Raw genomic sequence first — 25991 nt, forward strand, 5'->3', positions numbered from 1 at the left:
AATCCATAGTGCCAAATTTGACTCTGTCTCATTTGGTATAAATACAGGCACACAAACATTACAAATTTTTAAAAAAAGAAAAAAATTAAAATGGTCATTATACTTTAGTATACACACATAAAAATAAAAATACACATTATGTATTTGTACCAAAATGTTTATACATTTCAATGGTCAAGAACTCACGCAAGGGTTTATCCCAAGAAAAAAAAACCAAATATAAATTCATCTGTTACATACACATTTTATTACAATATATTAATATATACAGGGTATATATGCCATACAATATATTGTATCAAGTGTTCAGATTGTTCACTGTTAGTGTCCACACACAGTTGCTATCTTCAAATAAGTGATCTGCAAATGTTCATCAAGGTGTCTTCTGGCACTGTTGCACAAAGTTTTTCCTTAGATTGCCCTTAACCCTGTAAATGTTGCATGTTTAACACCATATAACATACAAGAGGTTACATGGGTAAATGCATACATTTAAATATTTTTACAAAACTTTAATCTTTTGGTAATTATAACTGCACTAAACAGTGTTTAAACCAATAATTTGAAAGATGATACATTAGAAAAAATGAGATAAAAATCAGTAATTAAAATGTAACATTATGTTACAGAATCTGAATGCTTGGCTAAAATTCATCCTCGTGTTTTCTTCAAAACAGCCTAAATAGAAAAGGAGAAGAAAAATCATGAGATATTACTGAATACATTTTAAAAAGACCATTGCTACATCTTTGATATAAACCAGGAGTTGCCATCTTCACTCCTGAAGGGCCACAGGTTTTTGTTCCTGGCCAATGTTAATTAGAAGCTAAAGCTTCCTAAAGCAGTTATCACTCAAGCAACATAATTGTGCTTCATTTACGTTAACTTGCTTCTTAAGATTCCAAACAAATCTCTATATAGTTTAGTCTTAATCAGCTACATTGGTTTTAACTGATCCTGGTTTTCTTAACCATCTGCCAATTAACAACGAGTTTCAAATGACAAAGAGGCCAGCGTTCACATACTGTATAACTTAGTTCCTCTCATACCTCTGTGTGCTCACCATGAAATATCAGTTTTGATAAAATATTTGGAAAGAAATTAATGAGAAAAAGAATGGAGAATTAATAATCTACTCCAGTCCACAAATCATCTGAATGATATGCTCAGAAAGGAAAAGCCTAAAATATAACAATGACCTAATGTGAAAGAATGAAAACACCAAACAAACGACAAAATTAGATGGAAAATTCTGTGTTTACCAAGGATCAGTTTCTAATTAAGCCAACAGACCAAAACAAGCAACTGCAGCCCTGTAGGTGTAAAGTTGGGAACTCCAGACAGAGCCAGACAGACAGCTTTATTAATCCCAAGGGGAAATTCACATACTCCAGCAGCAGCACATACTACCCAACTTATCCTTAAGATTGAGGTGTTAAATACTAGATATTAAAAAAGCAACTCATACTTATTTAACACCTCCTTGTACATAGTTTTTATTCTTAGACCAGATTAGCGATCTTTTATTTGACTCTTCCCTGAAGAAGGGGCCTGAGTTGCCTTGAAAGCTTGCATATTGTAATCTTTTTAGTTAGCCAATAAAAGGTGTTATTTTTTATATAGCTTAGAAACAGAAAAAAAAAAGAATGCTATTACCTGATATGTAAAATAGTGAAAATATTTTAATTTATTCTGACCAAACAAATTGATACTATAATAGGCAATTAAAGTAACAAACACAAATATTTTACTGAATTAAAGAGGAGAAATGATCTATGCCATAGTTAAATGCAACTACCAAAAAAAAAAAAAAAACAATCTGGATATAAAACCTGAACTGTTGTCACAACAATCAACAGTACAGTACATAGTCTAAAGTCACTGTAGCCATAAATTTGAAAACATCAGATTTCCTACTGTGAGAAAGAACACCTGCCACACAGAGTTGTGCAAGGCTGTCCTTTACCTATCAAAATACGTTGTAATGTTTCTTTAATCATGAGAAAAAGGTTAAAACAAATTATCAATCAATCATTACAGCAGGATGCTGTAATCTGTGTTCTCTGCAAACATTTAGACAAACCTTTTAGCATCTTTTACTACATGAATCAACTATAAAGGCTGTGATGGGCTGGCGCCCTGCCCGGGGTTTGTTTCCTGCCTTGCGCCCTGTGTTGGCTGGGATTGGCTGCAGCAGACCCCTGTGACCCTGTAGTTGGGATATAGTGGGTTGGATAATGGATGGATGGATCAACTATAAAGGTATGCTACAAAGTTACTTCCAACAGGTAAAGACATAATACTTAAAGATATCCACATACAGTAGATATTTCTAGTTAATCTAAAAATAGTGATATTGTAAATACATAGTCTGGTGAGTTTGCCAATCAAGATGTGATTGCTAATGAAAAACCATTCAACCATCAATCCATTACAAAATACATTGTTATCAGTGGGAGCCTCTCCTAAGAAAATTGTGAGCAGTCAAAAATATTCTCAATACTATAATTTACATGCAATTATCATCCCTGGTGTTACCATTCACAGTGTAATTTTGTCTCATTTTCTTGGAGCCATTTAGGAACTGCACAGCCAAATGATGACAGATACTCTGGTAAAAACAAAAACAACCTCTCCCTAAAACACAAACACTATGGAAGAGCACTTCTAAAAACTTCAGGCAATAATTTTTTGGACTTGAAAATTGCATTGCCAAGTCAGCAAAACAATAAATGCTGGGAAGCAGCATAGTTTATTGTGACACTTTTATAGTTTTGACTTAAGTGTTAGGATGACATTATAGAAGTTTTCAGTATTGACATAGTATATTCTGCACACACATTTTAAAAAGAGCACTTGATTCTTGCTAAATCAATATTATTTAAGCTGTACATTACATGGCCAGAGATCTGCACTTATAGATTTACCAAAAGGTGGACTGAAGATAGACTGACATACAACTGCCTTTTAATTTTATGACTCTTGTTTTAAGACAAAATGTTGTTATGGTTCTGTTCAGACCTGTTCTTTAATGTGACAAGGGTTAAGCTTAATGCCTGTTTTAATAAACTTCACAACTATGGTACATCATGCTCTAATAACAATTTTCATTTTAATGACCCTTGTAAATAATTCACAATGTTACATAAAGTGTTTTAGTAGGACTAATCAATTTTGTTTCTTTGGAGGGTAAATTGTTAAAAAAAAATTAGCTACAGTTTACAGCCAGAATTACTGTTTACAAAGTCTATTTTAATGCTTTTTTTCTACATCTGCCTGGGAAGAAAACCATTTTTTATTTACCATTACTGGTCACTATTTAAATAACTGACTATAGCACATAAGCAACATGAACAATGCATACATGAGTAAATGATAACTACTACTACTTAATTACTTTTCAATATCCCAAAACCTAGAAAAGTCAGACCTATAAAAAGAAGTAAATGATCAATCCAGCTTTGTAGAGGGTTGCTACAATTTTAACTGAAAAAAAAAATGTACTAAAGTAGTAATGCTACTTGTTTAAAACAATCAGCAGTGGTTTAATTGTGTTGAATGTTAGAGACGAAAAAGGTCATTGCTATTTTGTACAAAAGGATATTTAGAATATTTAGCATGTTCTGAAATACATTTAGCATATAGCAGATCATAACATAGTTGAAGTATTAGTAGATGAAAGTCACTATATAGTCTAATTAATATTAAGGACAGTGCTTACAACCAATGATTTCACTATACAAGAACAACTGTCAAAAACTAGCATATTATGTAGATAATGAAAAAACAATACATGAAAATTCTTTCGTTCTCTCTTTCACAAGTATATGCAGACTGCAGTTAAAATTAGATTTACAAGTACTTGCTTTACATGTTGAAATCTTATAACTTTCATCTCAATTAAAAAAATTGAATATGTTTTTGCAAATTAAGTGCTATTTTACCTTTGCTACTTCAAGAAAATGTTCCTCTCGAATGGTGGCACTTCTTTTTTCAAATGCTTTAGCTCTTGACTCTTCTGCTAATCGTTTTGTGAAAAGTAAATAGTTTAACAGAAGCTAGAAAACAAAGAAAACAGTCGGTGAAATATTCATTTTATGATTAATTACTTTGTAGAGATAATAATTACATTAAGTAATTAGCAACATGCACAAAATATCTATTTGTTAAAAAAGTGGTTCATTAGAAAGATATAGTATTTGAATATCTAGAATTAGGGATATCACAAGAACAAATATTTCAATAGTAAATTGGTGCTAAAGTTCCAAAAACATAACGGTGCCATCATTTTTATAGTATTGGCAGTACCAAATGAGAGTCAGTACTGCATTGCATTTTGGATTACTACACATTTTATGCTTCACTACTGGTCAAAAGTTTCAGAACATCTCAGTTTTTTTCAGTTTTTATGTAAATGGGTGCAGTTTAGAATCTTAATGTTTCATGAAATCAAGGCACAGAACAAATAAATAATGGTAAAAAGTCAAGAAATCATTAAGTGGACAAAACTTTATTCAAAGTTTTTGATTCAAAAGTAGCCACCTTTTGCTGATACAACAGCCAAACTATGGTAACCCTTTTGATTCAGAATGCCAATTACTCTGTCCAAGTCACCAACTCTACCTCCAGCAAAAAAAACCCAGACCATCCCACTTCCTCCTCCATGTTTGACAGTTGGTGTCACACATCAAGGAACCATCCTTTCACCAACTTGACGGTTTACAATCACCCTGCATAATGTACCAAAGTTTTCAAATTTTGATTCATCCATCCATAAAACTTCCTTCCATTCTGCAGAAGTCCACAGCTGATATTTCAAAGCCCTATTTTGTCCTTTAAAAAATGGCTTTCTTATTGCCACTTGCCCTGTCAAACCTGCAGCACCTGCAGAAACTTGCTTTTTTCGACAACTGTTAAGTTGTGCTTTGAAGCTGTTGTGCTGTGAGGTGCCTATCAAGCAAGCTGGTGAAAGGTGAAAGGCCTACACCTCTAAGAGCAATAATGCTCTGTCTCATTTCATTTGTTAACTGTTGTTTTCTTGCCATGGTCCATGGAATTTACAACTTTCTACAGTGTAACATTGTCCAAGTAGTACTTGAATTGCAAGGTGCAACATGATGAAATATATACCATTGATACTTTTGATATATTTGACAACACTAGGGCATATCACACACAAGTGAAATAAAATTAGTCAACACATAGACCTAGTCATCACAGAGAGACCAATCATTTTAGAAATAGCAGTTAGTTTCCTCATTCAGAACAGAACACAGCAGTCTGCAACTTAAACAAAATCATGGATATATTTATGATTTGCTAAAGTATTTGATTAACTTTTGCACAAGGCTATACAAATATAACATTATCAAACTTACTTTAAGTCAGGGTCACAGGGGGCTGTGGCTAGAGTTGCAAGGTAGGAAAAAGCCCTGGACTGAGCACTGGTCCACTGCAGGGCCCACTCACGACCACAGCCCCCCACCCAAACACACACAGGGTCAAACTGGAATCACCAAAACCCTGGATGATAGCCCAACCAAACATTTAAGAGTGTGTAGACTCCACACAAACAGGTGGAGGATTAGAATCTGGAATGCTGGATCCTCGAGGAAGCAGCAGAACAAATACAAATATAAATTTTAAACTCATAATGAACAAAATTACAATACAATATCGAAAATAATTACAAGAAAATAAAAATAAAAAAAGTATGAGACACATGAAGAGAAGCTTTAAAGTATACCTGACAAATCGTAACTGCAATTAATAGAACAAATAAATATATCAGCTAATATAACATTACTAGCCAACCCGTGGCGTAGCATACGCCGCATAATTAACTATTGATGGGTGAACACTTCCTGAACGACACAGTTGTCCAAATGAGGTGGGTTTGTGGATACCACTGTGAGTGAATGAAAAGATAGACCTCTGGAGAGAGCAACATATAATTGTCCGTGACTGAAACCAGGATCGTCTGTGACGAAGAAGGCCACGCTGGTGAAAGTTACTTCGTCGGTAGGGATAAGTGTCAGTACTTGCATTTGCAACATTTGGAAAATCCGTAACGCTGCTTTCAGTAAGTACAATGCACACGCATGTAATTTGTCGGCCACTTTTTGCCAGCCGTCTTTTCTGGTTTGGGTTGCTTTTGTAGTGTTACCGCTTGTGCATATTAAATCTTGAAATCCTTCGAGTAACTAATTAACTAACTAACACCCACCCACACAGCTTGTGTGAAAAAATGCACCCGTACTTTCATAATTTTGTTGCAGCCTATAGTGGAGTCAGGCACAGAGAAGGTCAGCTGCTGAGCGAGCGTCTCGACTGTTGCAGGGCCTGCATTGGTGAAGCAGGTGAGACGCTAATGAAACAGTGGCACAGGGCTTATTGGTTTTTAAAGACTGCTTCCTTCATTGTGTTTTAACCTCAGTTTTAAAGGATTGTTTTAAGGATCCCATGGGATACCCCTCGCAAACTGTTTTAGACGCTGCATTCAGCAGTTCACATCTGCGACAAACATGCCTGTTCTTACATGGTCCTGCCGCGCCCACCCTCGTTCTCAAAGCATACACACCGCCTGGTCATGTGCCAGCTCGCAAGAGCAACTCACGGAGACCCGCCGTTGTTTTTAAAAAAACAACAACCACCGGTATAATAGTTTCTTATTGGTCATTACCCAAAATGTGTTGGGGGTTGTTACCTATGGGTCTTGTATGGTTTGCAAAATGGGTTTTTTTTTTTTTTTTTTTTAAACAATTGTCATTACTAAACTCTAAACAAACAATGCTGGCGATTCTTCAAGCGGGGACTCAACTGACAATCGGTGGCAATTCTACCAGGGGGAACCCTACCACAATGATCAGTGACAATTCTTGAAGGGGGACTAACATCAAGGTCCCTTTTTTTTTGTTCCAAGGAGGACAACAGCTCTCCAAAAAAAAAAAAACTAACCCAGCAACATGACGATCATCACAGGTCTCAAAGACACTAAGAGAGGCCAGAGTGGGATGGGTGAAAGAAAAGACACCCACTGATGTTCATCTTTCTAAGCAAAAATGCTACATGATACAATTTATAAAGAAACAGAACTGTACAGTTTATATTTTATATTGTTACTCTGTTACCTTATCCAGCTCTGTATCTTGCTAGTGTTTGTGAGAGAAGGAAGTTTTAAAAAAATGCAAATGCGAGATTATACTTTGGAAAATTTTAGAAATAAATGCTTCTTTCATACTGTGCCGCTTGTCATTTTCAGAGCAATACTGCAATAGTTATAAATTGTTCATCATTTCCAAAGCTAAATTGTGCCCAGTCAGGGTTGTTTTGAACTTTCTAGTCTTGTTTTGCTTAGCTAGACAACACTTCAGAACTGCACATACACATGAACCAAACTTCCATCCATCCATCCATTTTCCAACCCGCTGAATCCGAACACAGGGTCACGGGGGTCTGCTGGAGCCAATCCCAGCCAACACAGGGCACAAGGCAGGGAACCAATCCCGGGCAGGGTGCCAACCCACCGCAGGTCACACACAAACACACCCACACACCAAGCACACACTAGGGCCAATTTAGAATCGCCAATCCACCTAACCTGCATGTCTTTGGACTGTGGGAGGAAACCGGAGCGCCCGGAGGAAACCCACGCAGACACGGGGAGAACATGCAAACTCCATGCAGGGAGGACCCGGGAATCGAACCCAGGTCCCCAGATGTCCCAACTGCAAGGCAGCAGCGCTATCCACTGCGCCACCGTGCCGCCCTGAACCAAACTTTTAACAAGAAATTGTATTATTAAAAATGTAGTAATCAATTTAGTTATAACCAACTACACTGGCTTCTGCTGTGATTAATGCCCATTGCAAACACAAGAATTCAATTAACAAACTAAGTTAGTACTTTAATTTGTAGGAAGACCAAAAGAATCGTGTATAGTAGCAACACAGTGTTAACTAAGCCACATCCTTGCAAAATAATAGCACTAAATTAGAGTAAATGGCACAATGCTTTGATGAGTTCTCTATAATACTATGCTTTACTGACTATTTTGTGAAAATATAAAGGAAGAGCTTGAGGTGGGCTCACATTATCTGAAACAAAGTTAGACTAACCATAAAATCTTAAACATTTGCTTGTAAAAGTCTGAGGTCACTTCCAGCTTTTATGTAAAACAGATAATTAGATACTTAGTAATTGGTCAAGGAACCTGACTGAGAACGGAGAGGAAAAAATCATTACATCTGATTGTCCTTTAAGGTAGGAAATGCTCATGTTGAGTTAAAATCACAAAAGACGTTTTCTGAAACAAACAACAACTTAAATTACTAAAAGGACCTGAAAAGAAGCTGAAAAAAAAATATACTTAATATAAACTGTTCTGAATAGATAGAAGTTATCGTACAGAAATGTCAATTTATAAAAGTTCAAACTTACTCTTAATTTACACAAAAATCCACAGTTTTGTTATTTTTATTCTATAGCCCAGTCAAAAGTGATTTTACAAGGTAGTATGATATAAAAATCTGGATTGCTACTAATAAGGAAAATGGTGGTGAGACAGTGATTTAAAACCACTACTAATGAAAAGATTAAATTTAGATAATTAAAAAAAAAAAAAAAAAGCTACCAAACTCAAGGGGTAAAACAACAATGATCTCAAAACAAAGGTAAACTACAGCAAAATATTTAAAAACACTGTAGACATGGTCACTTCCAGAATTGATAAAACAAAGTAATGCATATTGCATTTTATAATATTTAAGTTGTCAACACTTGACTATCAATGCTAAATTTCCATCACGGGAGAAAAAAAAAAAAAACCTGAATATGTTAGTTCTGTCTAAGCTAATAAAATGTTAGCTAGAAGACCAACACATTGTCTCTGTTATATTTTGAATTAGAGTTTGCCATGGTCACAAATTACACACATATATGTTGAGGACGGACATAAGTAAATGTTTAACACAGATTTCAATTTGAGAAATAGAATAAACAGCTTACATTTAACTACAGGGTTGGTCCGGTCCACCCATCACTCACCCTCCATTTAATCACAATGTCAAAATCACAATCCCAACTCGATAATATCAGTGCCACATTAACCAGTAAATAATGATATTATTTATGATACTTCATATGCATTATCATCTCATTTACAACTCTTAACCTGTAACACACATCTTTTCAAATAAACTGTCTCCTCAAATCATTTTGGAGGCTATCTGATGTCTGCAATTGTGAGATGTTATTGTATTTGCATATTCAGGAACCTTAGAGAACATTTTTTCTTAAAAGTAATAAACAACTGTCTGCCTTCAATCATTTTAAAACACCTGTAAAAATAACCTTTACTGTTTTGTTTTCAAGAAATGCCACACTGCTGATCAGACATTTGCCATTGTTTTCAGGTAGTCACATCCAGAATTTGCCCTAAAACTGGACTGGCCACTATTCCATCAACATATTCACAATTTAAAACTTCATCTCAGTGGCTCCCTTAATATTCAAAGGCATGCTGTGTGTAATTTTAACAGGGGCGGACATATAGGTAGCTCAGATTTCAAGGACTACCAGTTTTTAATTCCAGGAAACTAAACAACAGACCAACAAAGCTGCATGGTCTACCAAATGTTTCAGATCTTTGGTCCATGCAGTATTTCACTTATCCAAAGCAATCTGATAAAAACAAAAGACCCAAATCATCATGTACAATCTTATCTTTTAGTGTCACTTTTAAAGGCAGTTGCTTTTAGCATGCCAGGCTGCTGTAACCACCTTCTACAGCCTAGTTTTTACTTCATGTGCCTTCAGTGCTTGCAAGGGCAACACAGCAAAAATTACATCAGATGTGGTGAAATGCACTGGGTGTTGCCAAGTGCAGTGCATGGAATTTTTTACAACTATGCAGTGCTGCAGATGTGGCACCATGTACTCTAAATGCTGAATTTCTGGGAGAGGCTGGTTATGTGGGTTCCAGAATTATAACTGAAGGACTAAATATGATAAAATAGATCAAAGCACAAGGTAGACATACCATTCAAAAATATTTGAAGAGAATTTTTTTCCATCATTGTACTCACCCTCCCTTCACCACTTTTGGTTAACAGGTCTAAATGCACACACACACTAGTGAGTAATACAGCAAAATTGTGCAGCATGTCTTTAAAGCAAAGACGACAAACAATAGTGTTAGCTATAAAGCAACTAGTATGTGAGAGAAAGAATAACAAAAGTTTACTGTATCATTTCATCAATTACTATGATACAAAGTAATACCTAACACATATTTTGTAACAGAATTAGAAGGAAAAAAAAAAGTGAGAGAGCTAAGAGGAGAGGACAAGGCAAACTGTTCCAGTATTGCTTCAATACCAGTTACTAGTAATATGATTCATAATTGCAAGCAGTATTATGTCAATAATGAAAAAAAAAATCAAATACTCAAAGAACTATTTTTAAAAGATTAAATACAGAGGATATTCCACAAAGTAGCGATGACTGCAGGGAGATAACAAATCACAACTAAGTCAGAGGATGTACTGTGCTATATGCAGACAGCATCCAGAAATCCCATATAAAAGCAGTCCTTTGATTTATTGGGCAAAATTAATTTTAGGACTGAAAAGGTGAGACAACACATAACGTTGGACTGTTTACTGTACTAGACTGCATGCAATATCTACCAAATTCTGATGCAGTGCAGAGTCATTTCATTACAAAAATTTACACTGTTGTAGCAGGTAAGTCTTTTCAACAGACAGGGCTTGCTACCATTGAGAAAAATTACCTAAAATATTCAGCAGCTTTTTAATCACATATGATGAACTGAATGTTCCAACAAATTTTCAAGTATTCAGGTTTAACAAAACTGACTTTAAACCTTTGGAAATCAGAAGGCTATGCCCCATTACAAAGAGGTTTGCCTTATGCAATCTCAGAACACGCATAACCGGAATCTTATTTAAAAGAAAAAAATAAGATGCTCACCATTCAACTAATATGTGCACTGGGCTCCTAACAGTTATACTGGATTTCATGAACATGCTTCGTACTCTTAGCCCATAAATTGCAGAGTGTGAACATACTTTTTCAGACCTAAATATCATCTTTAATAACAGAAAAACCTGCTTAATGGTCCCATTTGACAATTTTTAATTTGGCTGTATGCACAGATCACTTGCTGTGGCCAACTAAAAGTGTATGACACTATAAAGGACATATTGCACCACAGAAAAACACTGAAACTCAAACTGATGATGTTTTTGACAAGTAAACTAATTGCTGGGGTCTAAATACATCTGAAAACAAAATTAATGCAGTATTTCAGTTTATTTTTAATAAAATATTTTTGTGCACATTGGAAAAAAAGACCATGAATCAGCATGACAATCCTTTACAAATCACTTGCTAAAATATTCTCTTCCAAGGTGCCAATTGTGTTTATATTGCGGTTAGATGAGTGCTACAGGATTGAAAGAATAAAACGCAAGGCACATGTGGATACAACTATCAGGACGTTTTATCAAGTAAAGAATATTAAAGAAATAAAAAAATTATTGCTACAACCTTTTTGCTTCTTATTACTTAGTAATGTGTTTAAATATGTTCATTTTGTTCTTTCAGAAAATATTAATTATGATGCTGATATATGTATTCCATTGTCTTCAAAAACCCAAACAGCAACACAAATTCAGTTTTGCTAATTTGTTTTTAGCAGCCCTACTAAATGCATGACTCTGTGAAACTGCACTATAGCTTATCTTTAGGGATGCTTCAATAAGGTTCTTTTAAGGCCAATACCGATCACAGAGTAATGTTACTAGAATTGGCCAATTTAGATTTGTTTTTGCATAACCAGAAATACAGAAACCTTATGTTCTCCTTTAAAGTGGTATTTTTATAATTAACCTCCTTAGTGTTACTTTTTTTTTTTGAAAACAAAACATGTAAAAAGTGCTGCATTTTTTGGCTTGAAAAATTACATATTTATTAAATCTCACTTTTCTACTGTAAAAATGTGCAAAACACTAAAAGTACAAAGTCAGAAGTGCAGAAAGTATACAGTAACAATGAAACAAACAACGAATAATAATAAAAATAATGCTAATAACATATATACTGTCAAAATGTGTCATTTGTGTGATATATCTTGAAGCACATTGAAATATACAATCCAATGTCACAGTCAGGACAATAGTAGCATGATTACTTGCGGATTTTCTTTCCAGACTGATCAGCTTTTGAACAGCACACTGAACATTTGTGTTTGACACAAGCATCACTTTCAGATTCACCAAAATAATTTTTGATTTAACTGGTTGTTTCAATTTCACTGCCTGAAGAGAATTTTACCTCGTCATCACTACTTGTATAACTGTCAAGAGCTTGCAACACCCGAATCTAGGAAAAGACATGTCTGCACCATTGCCTGATTAACAATCAGGACTGTAACTTGTGCAAGACATGCCTATATCATTTCCCAAGCAATAGTTATGGGTAGTTCAAGCTTACACAATGTGGCTCTTTTCCTTAGTCTAGTTAAAGTGAAGGTCAAATGACCATGGACACTACAGAATTGACCAATTTGAACAACACGCCTTAGTGAGATTTTTTTGAGCAGAGGGAGTTAATCCTACTGAAATTCAGTTCTCTTTTCGCATTATCTGTCATTCCACTCTATGCCTCAGACTCCCTTTTTCAGATTATTACTACACTTTCTTAAATGTAAATAAAGACCAATATTTCTGCATTCACTCTCTCCTAAAGTCTGCCTCTTTGCTTTTTCGCTACAGGAAGGTCAAATGCAAAATAACAAAAACAAGTCTTCAAATACCTTAATAATTTGTATAAAGGAGCAGTACAACTAAATTACCATAAAGCTTAGAAAAGCATAGTCTGAAAAAAAAAATCTATTTGAGTTCAGCTAATATACAAATCACTGTGCCATTTTGTGAAAATTGTTCAATCACGATCAACAGCCAAATGATCAGAGCATCGCTATTCATCTCTAATGCTTTAAATATATGATATGCAATGCTTGTAGAGACCTATCTCGAAAGAGTTGAAGCTTTGTTACCAAAGGGGCTTACACAAAGGACTCTTAATTTTGGGTCTGAATCAGAGATAAACGATTAATTTGTTTCAAATTGTGATTTCGATTTGAAATCATCGCAAGGCTGCAATTTAGGATATATGTTACACAGAGTGTCTGATCAATAGGGCTGTTAGATAGAATGTTGCTATTTGAGTTTAATTCAAATTTATTTGTAAAATGTCTTATTCAAAGGCAAATGCTAACAATCAATCGTAAAAGAACGGTTATTCTATTTTACCCGCACTAATTTTAGCATTGTGTTACTCCAGACATACTATGCAAAGCTGCAGTACTTTGCAGATCTGTTTTTGTACTTCCCTTCCATGATCAACCTTTTCATAATTTTGAATGGTTAGCTTGTTTTCTCCATTAGTAAAACTTATAGCTAGATCCTCTTTTTTCCCCTCTCTGCCCTAATGCTGTTCTCTTTGATTAACAAATTGGACCTGTCACTGTAGACGAGCCTCAGGGCACCATGCCTGTCCAATCAGACTGCTAGGGCCATTCACTAATAATTTTTTAATGGGGAAAAATACTCTCTTATAAAATGTACATACTTGTAGACACAAACAACCAAACAGGAGGTTTTTTGATTAATAAGTGCCATGTTGGCAAGTATGAGAACATATCATACCCAAACTGGTTAATTGGCATGGATAGTAACTCCAGATTACCTCAGGCAGGAAGTTGCACGGACGTACAAAGTCATCAATGTGGACCATTTTTACAAAGCATAGCGCATCAATCTCAAAAAAGTACATTATACATAATGCAAAACACTGCCCCCGCACCTTATTTACATGACTATCTACCTGATATTTCACCAGATGATCTTATTAACAACAGAATTCAGCTATTAAATGGCATGAGTGAAAGCGCCGAACAGAGTCGGACAGAGTATCTATCGTGCTAAAAGTCTGATCACCATAGATGACTTAGGCATGGACAGTCCTAACCAAGTTGTACTGAGGGAGATCCATACAGGGGAAGTTTTTACCCTGATCTCTTTCTGGGCTTGACTGCATGTGGAATGTGTTGCACAGCCAGATGTGAGCTCGTCTACTGCTGAAAGTGGCACCGACCTCTCATTACAAAACAAATCATCTCTTTAAACTACAACTTGATTGATTAGCGCATCAGTATCTCTGTTGTTCATTAATTTTGAAATCAGTGCTTTAGTGCAATAGGATCCACTATATTTAAAACCACTTTTTCTAAACGCTTCTCCACTGATGTGAACGTATCATTTTGTATCTAAATGCACTATAGGAGAAAACTGTAGAGACTGAATGACCCTGACTAGATAACACGATGATTACCCATTTCTGAGAACGTCCAAAGATGCTTTTTTTTTGAATGCCGTGATACAGTATTAAATGTACCCTGCCTGGGCAGATCCAAAATAATAAAACAAGTTTATCTCCAATCTGCCTGCTGTTTTCCTTCCTTCACTATTCTCCCACTGTCGCAGTCTTACTAACTTACTGACTATTACTGTATTTGTCTTGATCCTTGTTAGGACAGGGAGCCATAAAAGCAGCCACAAAAAGGAGCCTAAATCCTAAAAAGGGCACACATGCTGGGGTGAGGGATAAGATTGTGCTTTCGCAAAAAAGGCTATCCAGTTTATACTTGAGCATCTAGCTGTCAGTAGCAGACTGAAAACAAGACAGTGGTGCTGATGCTTGGCACTTTGATTGTTTTTACTGTTGCACAAATATGGGTAGGATTTTTTTTTTTTTTTTTTTTTTTATATAAAGTTGGTGTTTGTTCTTGTTCTAGCAGCCTCTGTGGCCAATCTATTACAGTAAAGAATAAAAATATAAGTACAAATGTGCATGAAACGTCCAGTTTGAAAATGTACTTATTTTTTAATTTGAACATTCAAACATTACTTTTTGGTCAATTTGACAAGCCCTAGCACACAATGTTAACTTTCCAACGCCATGAGTTCGCTAGCAGACAGGCTATTTAGTGCTGTGGCAATGCAGTCACGTGTCATTTCAGTGTTTATGTCTGAAATCAGCAAAGGTTGGCTGCTGGTTTTCTTGACAAAACAGATCTGTAAAGACCACAATTAGTGTTGAGAAGAAGTAGAGATATCAGGAAAGCAAGTATTATGCAAGTTTTCTATTTGGAGTAATTTTAAGATTTTAGTTGTTCTGCAGTATATACTGACAGCCTTTGTGAAAAAAAAGTTCAAAAGGTAATTGCTGGTTATCTGCAAATATTTTATTTTAATGTGCAATATTTAGATATTTTGTGTAACATTTAGGTCCTATTTCTATTATATTTAGTTATCAAATTTTTGATAATTATTTTGTGGTTTGTCAATCCATATTACTAACCGAGAATGCTAAACCGGATGGACGCAGGGACATCCGGCCATGGGCCGTAGCCACAAAAAGACGTACTGCGCAGGCGCCCCAAGAAATGAGGGGCCGCGAGAGGCGGATGAGGGGCCACGAGAGGCGGACAAGACCACAGAAAAAAGGAGTGAGCACAGAAAAAAGGAGTCAAAGAAATGAGGCGCAAAGAGCACAGAAAAAAGGAAAAGGCACAGAAAAAAGTAGTCAAACGCAGGCGCCGCACGAAACCCATTGCACACGAAACTAGTACACAACAAAAAAGAAGACGCTCGCGCACAACAGCAAGGCACCCCCCCCCCCCCCCCCTACAGGCACCGGACGGGACACACACCAAGAGGGGGATTCAACAAGCCCCTGGAACACAAAAAAAAAAACACAAAACCACCCCACACACCCTACAAGCAATGGACGGGACACACACAAAGAGGGGGATTCAACAAGCCCCTGGAACAGAAAAAGAAAGAAGACGCTCGCGCAACAACAATCCTCACCCACCCCCCCCCCCCCACACACATCAATAAGAAGTGACACCCAAAGCCACATTTCTAAAGGAAACGTCCATATTAAACATACGTCATCTCAACACCTTCACACTAGGCAGCATAGGTGGATCTCCTTACAATAAAGCACTATTAACCGTTCAACTGCAGAAAAGGCTACATATTAACAGTGAGTGCGATCCTCCTTATTACTTATCCATATTTCGCATGCTGAGGAACAAACAAGTCATGAATACACGGTCACGGGTACAAAACGATTCGGATCGGATAACGGGACCAAACACACGAACACGAATGAAACAACAAAATACACGGCGGCACATACAACGCGCTTCTGAAACTCCGGGAGAAAAAATGTCTCGGCTCAAAAAACGCAAAGCTCAAGTAACCCCGTTACAGAGACATGCCCAAATGGACAGACACAATGAACGTAGACGCATACAGCGCGCGTCTCAAAGTGCTGCATCGAAACAAGCACGATTTCAAACCGAAAGAGCTCGCGTCTCAGACATACAAAAAAGGGAGCGAAGAGACGGAATAAATGAACGCAGACGTGTACAACGCTTATATGAACTGCCAGAAAACAAGCAAGCAAGACTCCAAAAGCAGAAAGCTCAACTGACCGACATACAAAAACGGACAAGGCTCGATACAAACAATGCACGACGTAGACTGAAACGGACTTTTCGCAAAGCGGAGGCGAATCAATTAAAACTCAAAAATAGCGCGTCACAAATAATGGACATGCAACAACGCGGGACTCAAACGCCACAAGCAAAACATGCCCGTCGCGGACATCAACGCCAGACACCTGCTACACGCTTACGCCAGTTGGCTGACAACGCCTTCAATAATGAGTCCACTATTGAGGAAAATTCATTGGGATTAATGAATGTCATTTGCAATCATTGTCATTCACTTAACTTCCCAAAAGAAACAACTGACAATACAAATAATGAATTTACATGTTGTTGTCAAAAGGGGCAGATTAGACTGCCTCCTTTACATTCATATCCTGAATATCTACAGAAGCTTCTAACTAACGATGTGCCTGAAAGTAAAAACTTTATGAACTGCATTAGATCCTACAATAGTTCATTTGCTTTTGCATCTACCGGAGTACATATCAGGCCAACAAAAGGCAATAGCCCATACTGCTTTCGCATATGTGGTTAACACAACGCACTATATTATGTCCAAAAAATATTACTGTTTATCACAATAATAACCAGGTCATTTCATTACTTCCTGGAGAGACACGGCTCTTTCTAAACTCTGATAAAGTTGACTCTGATGACGACAATGAACATCTGAATTTCCCCTTAGAATATTTGAACACTATTAACCCGGCCGGATGACCAAAACACAACCTTACCCTTAAAAACGGAACAATAATCATTCTATTAATAAACCTTAACACTAAACAGGGTTTATGCAATGGCACACGGTTAGTCGTCAACACCATGACACACAATGTTATTCAAGCAACAGTTCTTACAGGATCACATGCTAACAATACTGTTCTCATTCCTAGAATTGACCTTACGAGTTCTGACCTAGAATTACCTTTTACATTGAAACGCCGACAGTTCCCCATTAAACCTGCATTTGCCATGACCATCAACAAATCACAAGGACAAACCATGGACAAGGTTGGCATCTACCTATCTGAACCCGTTTTTAGACATGGACAACTTTATGTTGCCTTCTCACGTGTTCGACGTTCATCTGACGTTAAAGTTAAAGTTATAAATTATCCATGCCAAGGAAGACTCATTCAAGGACAAGACACCATCTTTACTACTAATGTTGTATACAAAGAAATATTCCAATAAAACATTACTCTATGCCAAACACTCTATTTTTTATTTCTATAGGCATCCTCCAAACCTGCACACTATTCTATATCTAATTCATACATCTCACTCTTTGTCATGCCCCAACGCCAGAGGTTGGCGAACGAAGCGAGCAGGGGGCAGAGCCCCCTAATTTATAATCTAAATGCTGGATATCAGTAAATAACTATTCTATTATATAACCCTAAATACAAAGAGGACTATTTCATTTATGTTAGGTAGAATGCCCAGAGAGGACTGTGCGATCTCGTGGCCTGGAACCCCTGCAGATTTTATTTTTTTCTCCAGTCATCTGTAGTTTTTTTTTGTTTTTTCTGCCCTCCCTGGTCATCAGACCTTACTCTTATTCTATGTTAATTAATGTTGTCTTATTTTAATTTCTTACTTTGTCTTTTATTTTTCTTTTCTTCATTATGTAAAGCACTTTGAGCTACATTTTTTTTGTATAAAAATGTGCTATATACAGTAAATAAAATGTTGTTGTTATTGATGAGAAGTTGTGCAATATTTAGATGCTTCTCCTGAGCAGCAAGTCACAGCTTTGATGATAACTGCTCTTTAATTGTTCTATGCCAATTAAAAAAAATTAATAACTATTTCATCCTTGCAGTAGAATATAAAGCAGTTAATATTTGATGGTATCTCATGTGGTAATGCTCTATCATGTTTTAAATGCATTACACAGTGAATACTGAACTGAAGCTTGACATATTGCAAAACAATTCACAATAGCAATATATGTCAGAAAAATCACAATTATATATTTTCTCCAAATCGTACAGCCATGTCTGAATTAGCAATTCCAGTTTCCGATTTTTAATAAATTTGCAAAATTTTCTTAAAAATGTTTTCACTTTATTATTATGGGTTACTGGGTGTATTGATTGGCAAAAATGGCAATACATAAATCCACAACACCATAACACCTGTTACTGGCTACAAGTGCACAAGTCAGCATTTGTGATGGTATCGGGTTGGAGGCACCATTAATGCCAAGAAGTGCACACAGAGTTTGAAGTAACATATGCTACCTTCAAGAAGACATTTCTTTCATGAACACCAATGCATATTTTAGCAAGACAATGCAAAACCACATTTACCACACATCACAAAAATATTACTGCATAAGAAGAAGTGTGTGGGTGCTCGACTGGCCTGCCTGAGGTCCTGACCTGTCACTTAACTGAAATTGTGTGGTACATATTAAAACACAAAACATGACGATGAAGGCCCCATATTGATGCACACCATAAGACTTGTTTGCAAGAAGAATGGGACAAAATTACACCAGAAAGGCAGAAAACTTTTTGTCAATACATAAACAAGAATTATGAGAAGGTAAGGCAATGTTACAAAGTAGTAAATTATATACTGTCCAAACATTTTTGGAATATGTTACAAATATCAAAATCATAACATATCCTTGAAAAACAAAACATTAATTAGTAACAACAAACAATAGGGTTATTCTATTGCTTTCATGACAAAAATCATTTACTATCAATACCTAATCAATGCTTTCTGTTTTTATTAGATTTACCATACCATCCCAACTTTTTTCAAGTTGTGGTTATACAGTGAATCCGGAAAGTATTCACAGCGCATCATCTTTTCCACATTTTGTTATGTTACAGCCTTATTCCAAAATGGATTGGATTCATTTTTTTCCTCAGAATTCTACACACAACACACCATAATGACAACGTGAAAAAAGATTACTTGAGGTTTTTGCAAATTTATTAAAAATAAAAAAAACTGAGAAATCACATGTACATAAGTATTCACAGCCTTTGCTCAATACTTTGTTGATGCACCTTTGGCAGCAATTATAGCCTCACGTCTTTTTGAATATGATGCAGTTTCGCCCATTCCTCTTTGCAGCACCTCTCAAGCTCCATCAGGTTGGATGGGAAGCATCGGTGCACAGCTATTTTAAGATCTCTCCAGAGATGTTCAATTGGATTCAAGTCTGGGCTCTGGCTGGGCCACTCAAGGACATTCACAGAGTTGTCCTGAAGCCACTCCTTTGATATCTTGGCTGTGTGCTTAGGGTTGTTGCCCTGCTGAAAGATGAACCATCGCCCTAGTTTGAGGTCATGAGCGCTCTGGAGCAGGTTTTCATCCAGGATGTCTCTGTACATTGCTGCAGTCATCTTTCCCTTTATCCTGTCTAGTCTCCACATTCCTGCCACCGAAAAACATCCCCACAGCATGGTGCTGCCACCACCATGCTTCACTGTAGGGATGGTATTGGCCTGGTGATGAGCGGTGCCTGGTTTCCTCCAAACGTGACGCCTGACATTCACACCAAAGAGTTCAATCTTTGTCTCATCAGACCAGAGAATTTTCTTTCTCATGGTCTGAGAGTCCTTCAGGTGCCTTTTGGCAAACTCCAGGCGGGCTGCCATGTGACTTTTACTAAGGAGTGGCTTCCGTCTGGCCACTCTACCATACAGATCTGATTGGTGGATTGCTGCAGAGATGGTTGTCCTTCTGGAAGGTTCTCCTCTCTCCGCAGCAGACCTCTGGAGCGCTGACAGAGTGACCATCGGGTTCTTGGTCACCTCCCTGACTAAGGCCCTTCTCCCCCGATCGCTCAGTTTAGATGGCCGGCCAGCTCTAGGAAGAGTCCTGGTGGTTTCGAACTTCTTCCACTTACAGATGATGGAGGCCACTGTGCTCATTGGGACCTTCAAATCAGCAGAAATTTTTCTGTAACCTTCCCCAGATTTGTGACTTGAGACAATCCTGTCTCGGAGGTTTACAGACAATTCCTTTGACTTCATGCTTAGTTTGTGCTCTGACATGAACTGTCAACTGTGGGACCTTATATAGACAGGTATGTGCCTTTCCAAATCATGTCTAATCAACTGAATTTACCACAGGTGGACTCCAATTAAGCTGCAGAAACATCTCAAGGATGATCAGGGGAAACAGGATGCACCTGAGCTCAATTTCGAGCTTCATGGCAAAGGCTGTGAATACTTATGTACATGTGCTTTCTCAATTTTTTTATTTTTAATAAATTTGCAAAAACCTCAAGTAAACTTTTTTCACGTTGTCATTATGGGGTGTTGTGTGTAGAATTCTGAGGAAAAAAATGAATTTAATCCATTTTGGAATAAGGCTGTAACATAACAAAATGTGCAAAAAGTGATGTGGTGTGAATACTTTCCGGATGCACTGTATATATGCAGTTTGTTGGATTTTCTCAAGCAGCAGGCTTTTTGTCTTTACTCTTTGATGAGACCGATTATCATGATTTGCTTCAAGAGAAAGGCATTTATCCACTTTATTAAATACAATAAAAAAAACACAACTTTCCGGCTGCATTTAAAAGGAACTGAATATGATCTTTTGTTAACGTGCCAACTATCTGATACAGTACATTGTGTTTTCATGATAAAGTACATTATGTTTTATAACTCATTGGTTGAGCAATATTAAATGAAATATTAATTATTTCACATATCTAGGTACTGTAGCTGTGTTCGGAGTTACTTGTTGGTTAGTTTTGTTATTTTCATATTCAGCTCAACTCGTTCTCTTATTTATTAGCAGAAACGAGTTTCAAATAATCAAAATTATGATGATGTATTTAAGCTATATAATTTAATTTAAGATCAAATTCATTTATCACATTATCAATATGCTTATAGAATTATTTTATATGGCATCTAAACATTGTCCTTTCTGGTGACTGTGTTTTCATAGTTCACAATTGCACCTTAAAAGTGCCCAACAATTGATTAACAAGAAATTACACACTTGGAGGCTAATACGAAGCAATGGTGTGATGTTCTTGCTCATTGAGCAGTAATAATTCAGTCTCTAGCAGAGCAGGATTTTGATTTAACGGGGTCCACAGGCACTGCACACCAGCCAAACAATACCGTCCTTTTTTTTTTTTTTTTTTTTTTTTTTTTATAAAGAAGTTTAACTTCTTGCCAAATTTAACCCTGTTGTGAAACAGTATATAGAACACATTTATGGGGGGCACCAGAACTCACACAAGCTACCTTGGCAAAACAATTCAAAATTAGCTCATTAATTCCATAGGTGAGAAGGTAACTGAGCATATATATAGTAACATCAAGCTGTCCAAATATAACTCAATTATTTTCGATTGCACACCTGAAGTTAGTTATAAGGATAAAGCACTGATTAAAAGAATTGTCACACAGGAGGTCTATCCATGAAGTACTCTGAATTAAAGACTGCATTATGGGATTCTTTCCAGCAACAGAGACAACAGGAGAAATTTTGTCTTCTCTTGCCATGGATAGACTAGAGGAAGTAAATATCCATTTTGATGATTGCAAAAGGCAATCATATGATAAATGTGCCAAAATGAACAAGAAGGATAAAAGTGTGCAGGTCAGATAGATAGCTGCATCTCACAAGTGGACTATCAGATGTTCTATCAGACAGTTGTGGCGAATGCCCTCTTCTACGCAGTGGTGTGCTGGGGAGGCAGCATAAAAAAAGAAGGACACCTCACGCCTGGACAAACTGGTGAGGAAGGCAGGCTCTATTGCAGGCATGGAGCTGGACAGTTTGACATCCGTGGCAGAGCGACGGGCGCTCAGCAGGCTCCTATCAATTATGGAGAATCCACTGCATCCACTAAACAATGTCATCTCCAGACGGAGGAGCAGCTTCAGCGACAGATTGCTGTCACTGTCCTCCTCCACTGACAGACTGAGGTGATCGTTCCTCCCCCAAACTATGCGACTCTTCAATTCCACCCGGGGGGGTATACGTTAACATTATTCAAAGTTATTGTCTGTTTTTACCTACATTTTTATTACTCTTTAATTTAGTATTGTTTTTTTGTATCAGTATGCTGCTGCTGGAGTATGTGAATTTCACCTTGGGATTAATAAAGTATCTATCTCCAGATATTATGAAGCATTTGGCAATCAACTTCCATAAGGCCTTTCTACACTGTCTGTGTTATTCCTCTCTTTAGAAATGATAAAGAAACAACAGGTGAAATAAAACTCACGAATATATTACAGATGCTCTACCCTAACAGAGATCTTAATTCTAGATGTTTGTTTATCCCTCCAATAAATTCAGTCTTGGAACAGACTGCAATCGTTTATTATGAGGATTATGGAATTCTTTCTCACAGCAGCTAAGAGAGTCTCGTACTTTCAGTAGTTTTAAGTTTCAATGAACATTTCCTTTATTGTATGGCTTTTTCTTGATTTTAATTTACATTAATTTTGCACACCATTTTAAAATTTTACATACGTATTTTTGCTCAATACTTTTTAAAATAACATTGGTTGTACTGCTCTTTTCATTATTTATAAAACATGTTGTGATGCAATTATACTTAATAGGCACTGTACAAATAAAACTATCTTTATAATTAATAAACCATTGTTGAAATTAATTTTTAACTATTGATTCACATTTCCTCTTGGTAAACGTCAATATATTTTAAGCTGAAATGTCAACAGTTAAAAACAAACATGTAATAATGTTATGACTGCAAACAAATAATTAATCTTTTCATTTAATAATTTTGCACTAAGATTGGTAAATACTTGCATGAAATCATGAACATAACACTAACACCGACTTATGGAAAAACACTCATTACATATTTGTTTCAAATCCAAAAGAATATTTTAGTTTTAAGTTGTCCATGCCATAATGGAACAAAACAATACCCCAGGATTGTGCACTTCTTTAAGTTAAAGTCTTAATGTAGCCTTGTTTATGAATAATATTGGTTAAACACTGTGTTGCACACATTCAATGTCTAGGAGGTGATTGATATACGCAAAACGAGAATTTATTCATTCCGCGACGAGTACAAAACTGCATTGTATAAAGGCTTATAAACTGGAATTAAATTAACGCGGTTACTGGTTGATTTTCAAATGTTTTAACACATAAAATCATGCAACAGATCTCGATCCTGTAAAACGTCTGCCAATGAAGAAAAATAAAAACAAACCATATATTAAACCCCGGCTCCTAGTTACGCCGCATTAGATTAACCCGCTTTAAAAACAAACAGTACATTAAGCACATATCGTAACCTTCTCAAACCCGTTAAATCAACTTCAGGGTCTAGGGGATCGTAGCTTATATTGGCACAATCGGCAAGGTAGAAACACTAGTCCATCACAGGGCCTAATGATGTGCGCATTCGCATTCACACCCACACTGGACCAGCTTAGAATACGGACTTAACTTTACATGCACGTCTCCAGAGGACCTAGAACTAATTCCACACAGACACGGGAAAAAAACGCCTTATTAATTCATTTGGAAAAGTTTCTCATACCGTAATATGTGTTTATCACAATAAAATGAAAAGTAGGACCGTTGCTTTTTGGAAAATAAACACTTACCAGTGCGTCAACATTTTTCCCAATTCCCAGATTTGGTTTCCTCTTCTTTAAAATGGCTTTCAAGTTAGCTCTCGATGGTTTCTTCATTTTACAGAGTTTCTTAATTAAAAATGCCTGCCAATACTCGGGAAAAGAATTCACACATAAAGTGAAAGGCACCGCAAACAAGTTGAAAAATGCCGCCTCTCTCTGATAACACTTTCACGTCACTCTCCACAGCGCCGTCTTTCTTACCGTAAAGAAGATTCCGGAAACGGAAGCCACAGAACGGAGAGCATTTTGGGAAATTGAGTTGCCTCATAACCATGAAAAATATATAGGCAGTATATACAGTTATTGTAAACGTGACCATGGTATACGTTTAATCCAGTAGATTCCAAAATACTGATAATAAGGGCACACGAAAGGTAATGATTGAAAGAAATGTAACGCTTTTTGTTTGTATGGGAATAGAACGAGTGTCCCAGCATGGTTATATATATTTATATATTCATGTCTTTGGATTTAATTATTTATGCCTAATAATAACTTAATACTATTATATAGTTATGTGAAAGTGAATTCATAAAATATGTTTAAACTATGGGCGGCACGGTGGCGCAGTGGGTAGCGCTGCTGCCTCGCAGTTAGGAGACCCAGGTTCACTTCCCAAGTCCACCCTGCGTGGAGTTTGCATGTTCTCCCCGTGTGTGCATGGGTTTCCTCCCAAAGACATGCAGGTTAGGTGCATTGGCGTTTCTAAATTGTCCCGTTTGTGTGGGCTGGGGTTTGTTTCCTGCCTTGTGCCCAGTGTTAGCTGGGATTGGCTCCAGCAGACCCCCGTGACCCTGTAGTTAGGATATAGCGGGTTGGATAATGGATGGATGTTTAAACCATATACAGTACATTTTATACTCAATTTGAAGAGTTGCAGTATTTAAATAGTTAGTTACAACTAGTCTAAGCTGGAAATATGTTTTCTCCAACTTTTAAATGAAAGTTTAACACAAATATTATGTACTAGTGCTTCCTGGAGCCATTAATGTACATTTTGGATAGTCTACATTTTTTATTGTTATGTGCATTTGACCACAACCAGTATTTGAAATGAAAAAAAGTAAGTCATGGGAAGCTGCACACACAACTCTGTGCACCCAACTGATTAACCCACACCCATATATATAAAATTGAATTCCTCAGGTTTCCATATTCTCAAAAATTCACCAATCTGTATTGTCATAATTAATGGTTAATTTCTTTTATGTACCCTCCATGGATCTGGTACACAAGAAAAAAAGGAGCTGCTAATCTTAAGACTGCAAGGTGCATGACCAGCCCTCAGCATTTCTGTGGCACAAATTAACTTAAGTAGCTAAAGGAAATTCTTTAGCCAGCAATGACATTGTAATAAACCCCTTGGGTAAGAGATGGAGAAACATGGCTACTGCTACTCTGGTCTTCCAATGCTTCTTCCAATTGGCTCAGTTTGTTGTGAATGGGAGCCCCAAACATAGTAAAATAGGTACTGTAGATACTTCCAAAATACATTCACAAAACAGGCCAGGAACCTCACAGCCAGCAACAGGCTCACCCAGTCCAACTTTATTAGACCTACTTCTTGCTGGCTTCTGGCCAAACATTTGAACTTGTGAAAATAATTAGAAAAGTCCCAAAATATATGAAAATCTCAAAAACAGGGATGGTGACCGTAAATCCCCAGCTTGTACACAGGGGGGCAAACAAAGGATCTTCATTTATAAAGAGTTTATAAAAAAAACAGACAAGGCAAAATTGTACTAATATAAAACCAAAAT

The 25991-nt window shown here is 36.7% G+C and overlaps 1 protein-coding gene across 1 annotated transcript; it reads right to left on the reverse strand.

Moving 5' to 3' along the window:
* Positions 1-224: 224 nt before the first annotated feature.
* Positions 225-24440, reverse strand: cenpw (centromere protein W). The gene is made up of 3 exons (XM_028797683.2): positions 24199-24440; positions 3945-4058; positions 225-678 (listed from the first exon to the last, which is right to left on the reverse strand). Exons 1-3 carry the CDS (start codon positions 24283-24285, stop codon positions 652-654), a joined length of 228 nt encoding a protein of 75 aa, XP_028653516.1. The 5' UTR covers positions 24286-24440; the 3' UTR covers positions 225-651.
* Positions 24441-25991: the final 1551 nt, after the last annotated feature.

The sequence above is a fragment of the Erpetoichthys calabaricus genome, chromosome 3, assembly GCF_900747795.2.
Source record: "Erpetoichthys calabaricus chromosome 3, fErpCal1.3, whole genome shotgun sequence".
NCBI lineage: Eukaryota > Metazoa > Chordata > Cladistia > Polypteriformes > Polypteridae > Erpetoichthys > Erpetoichthys calabaricus.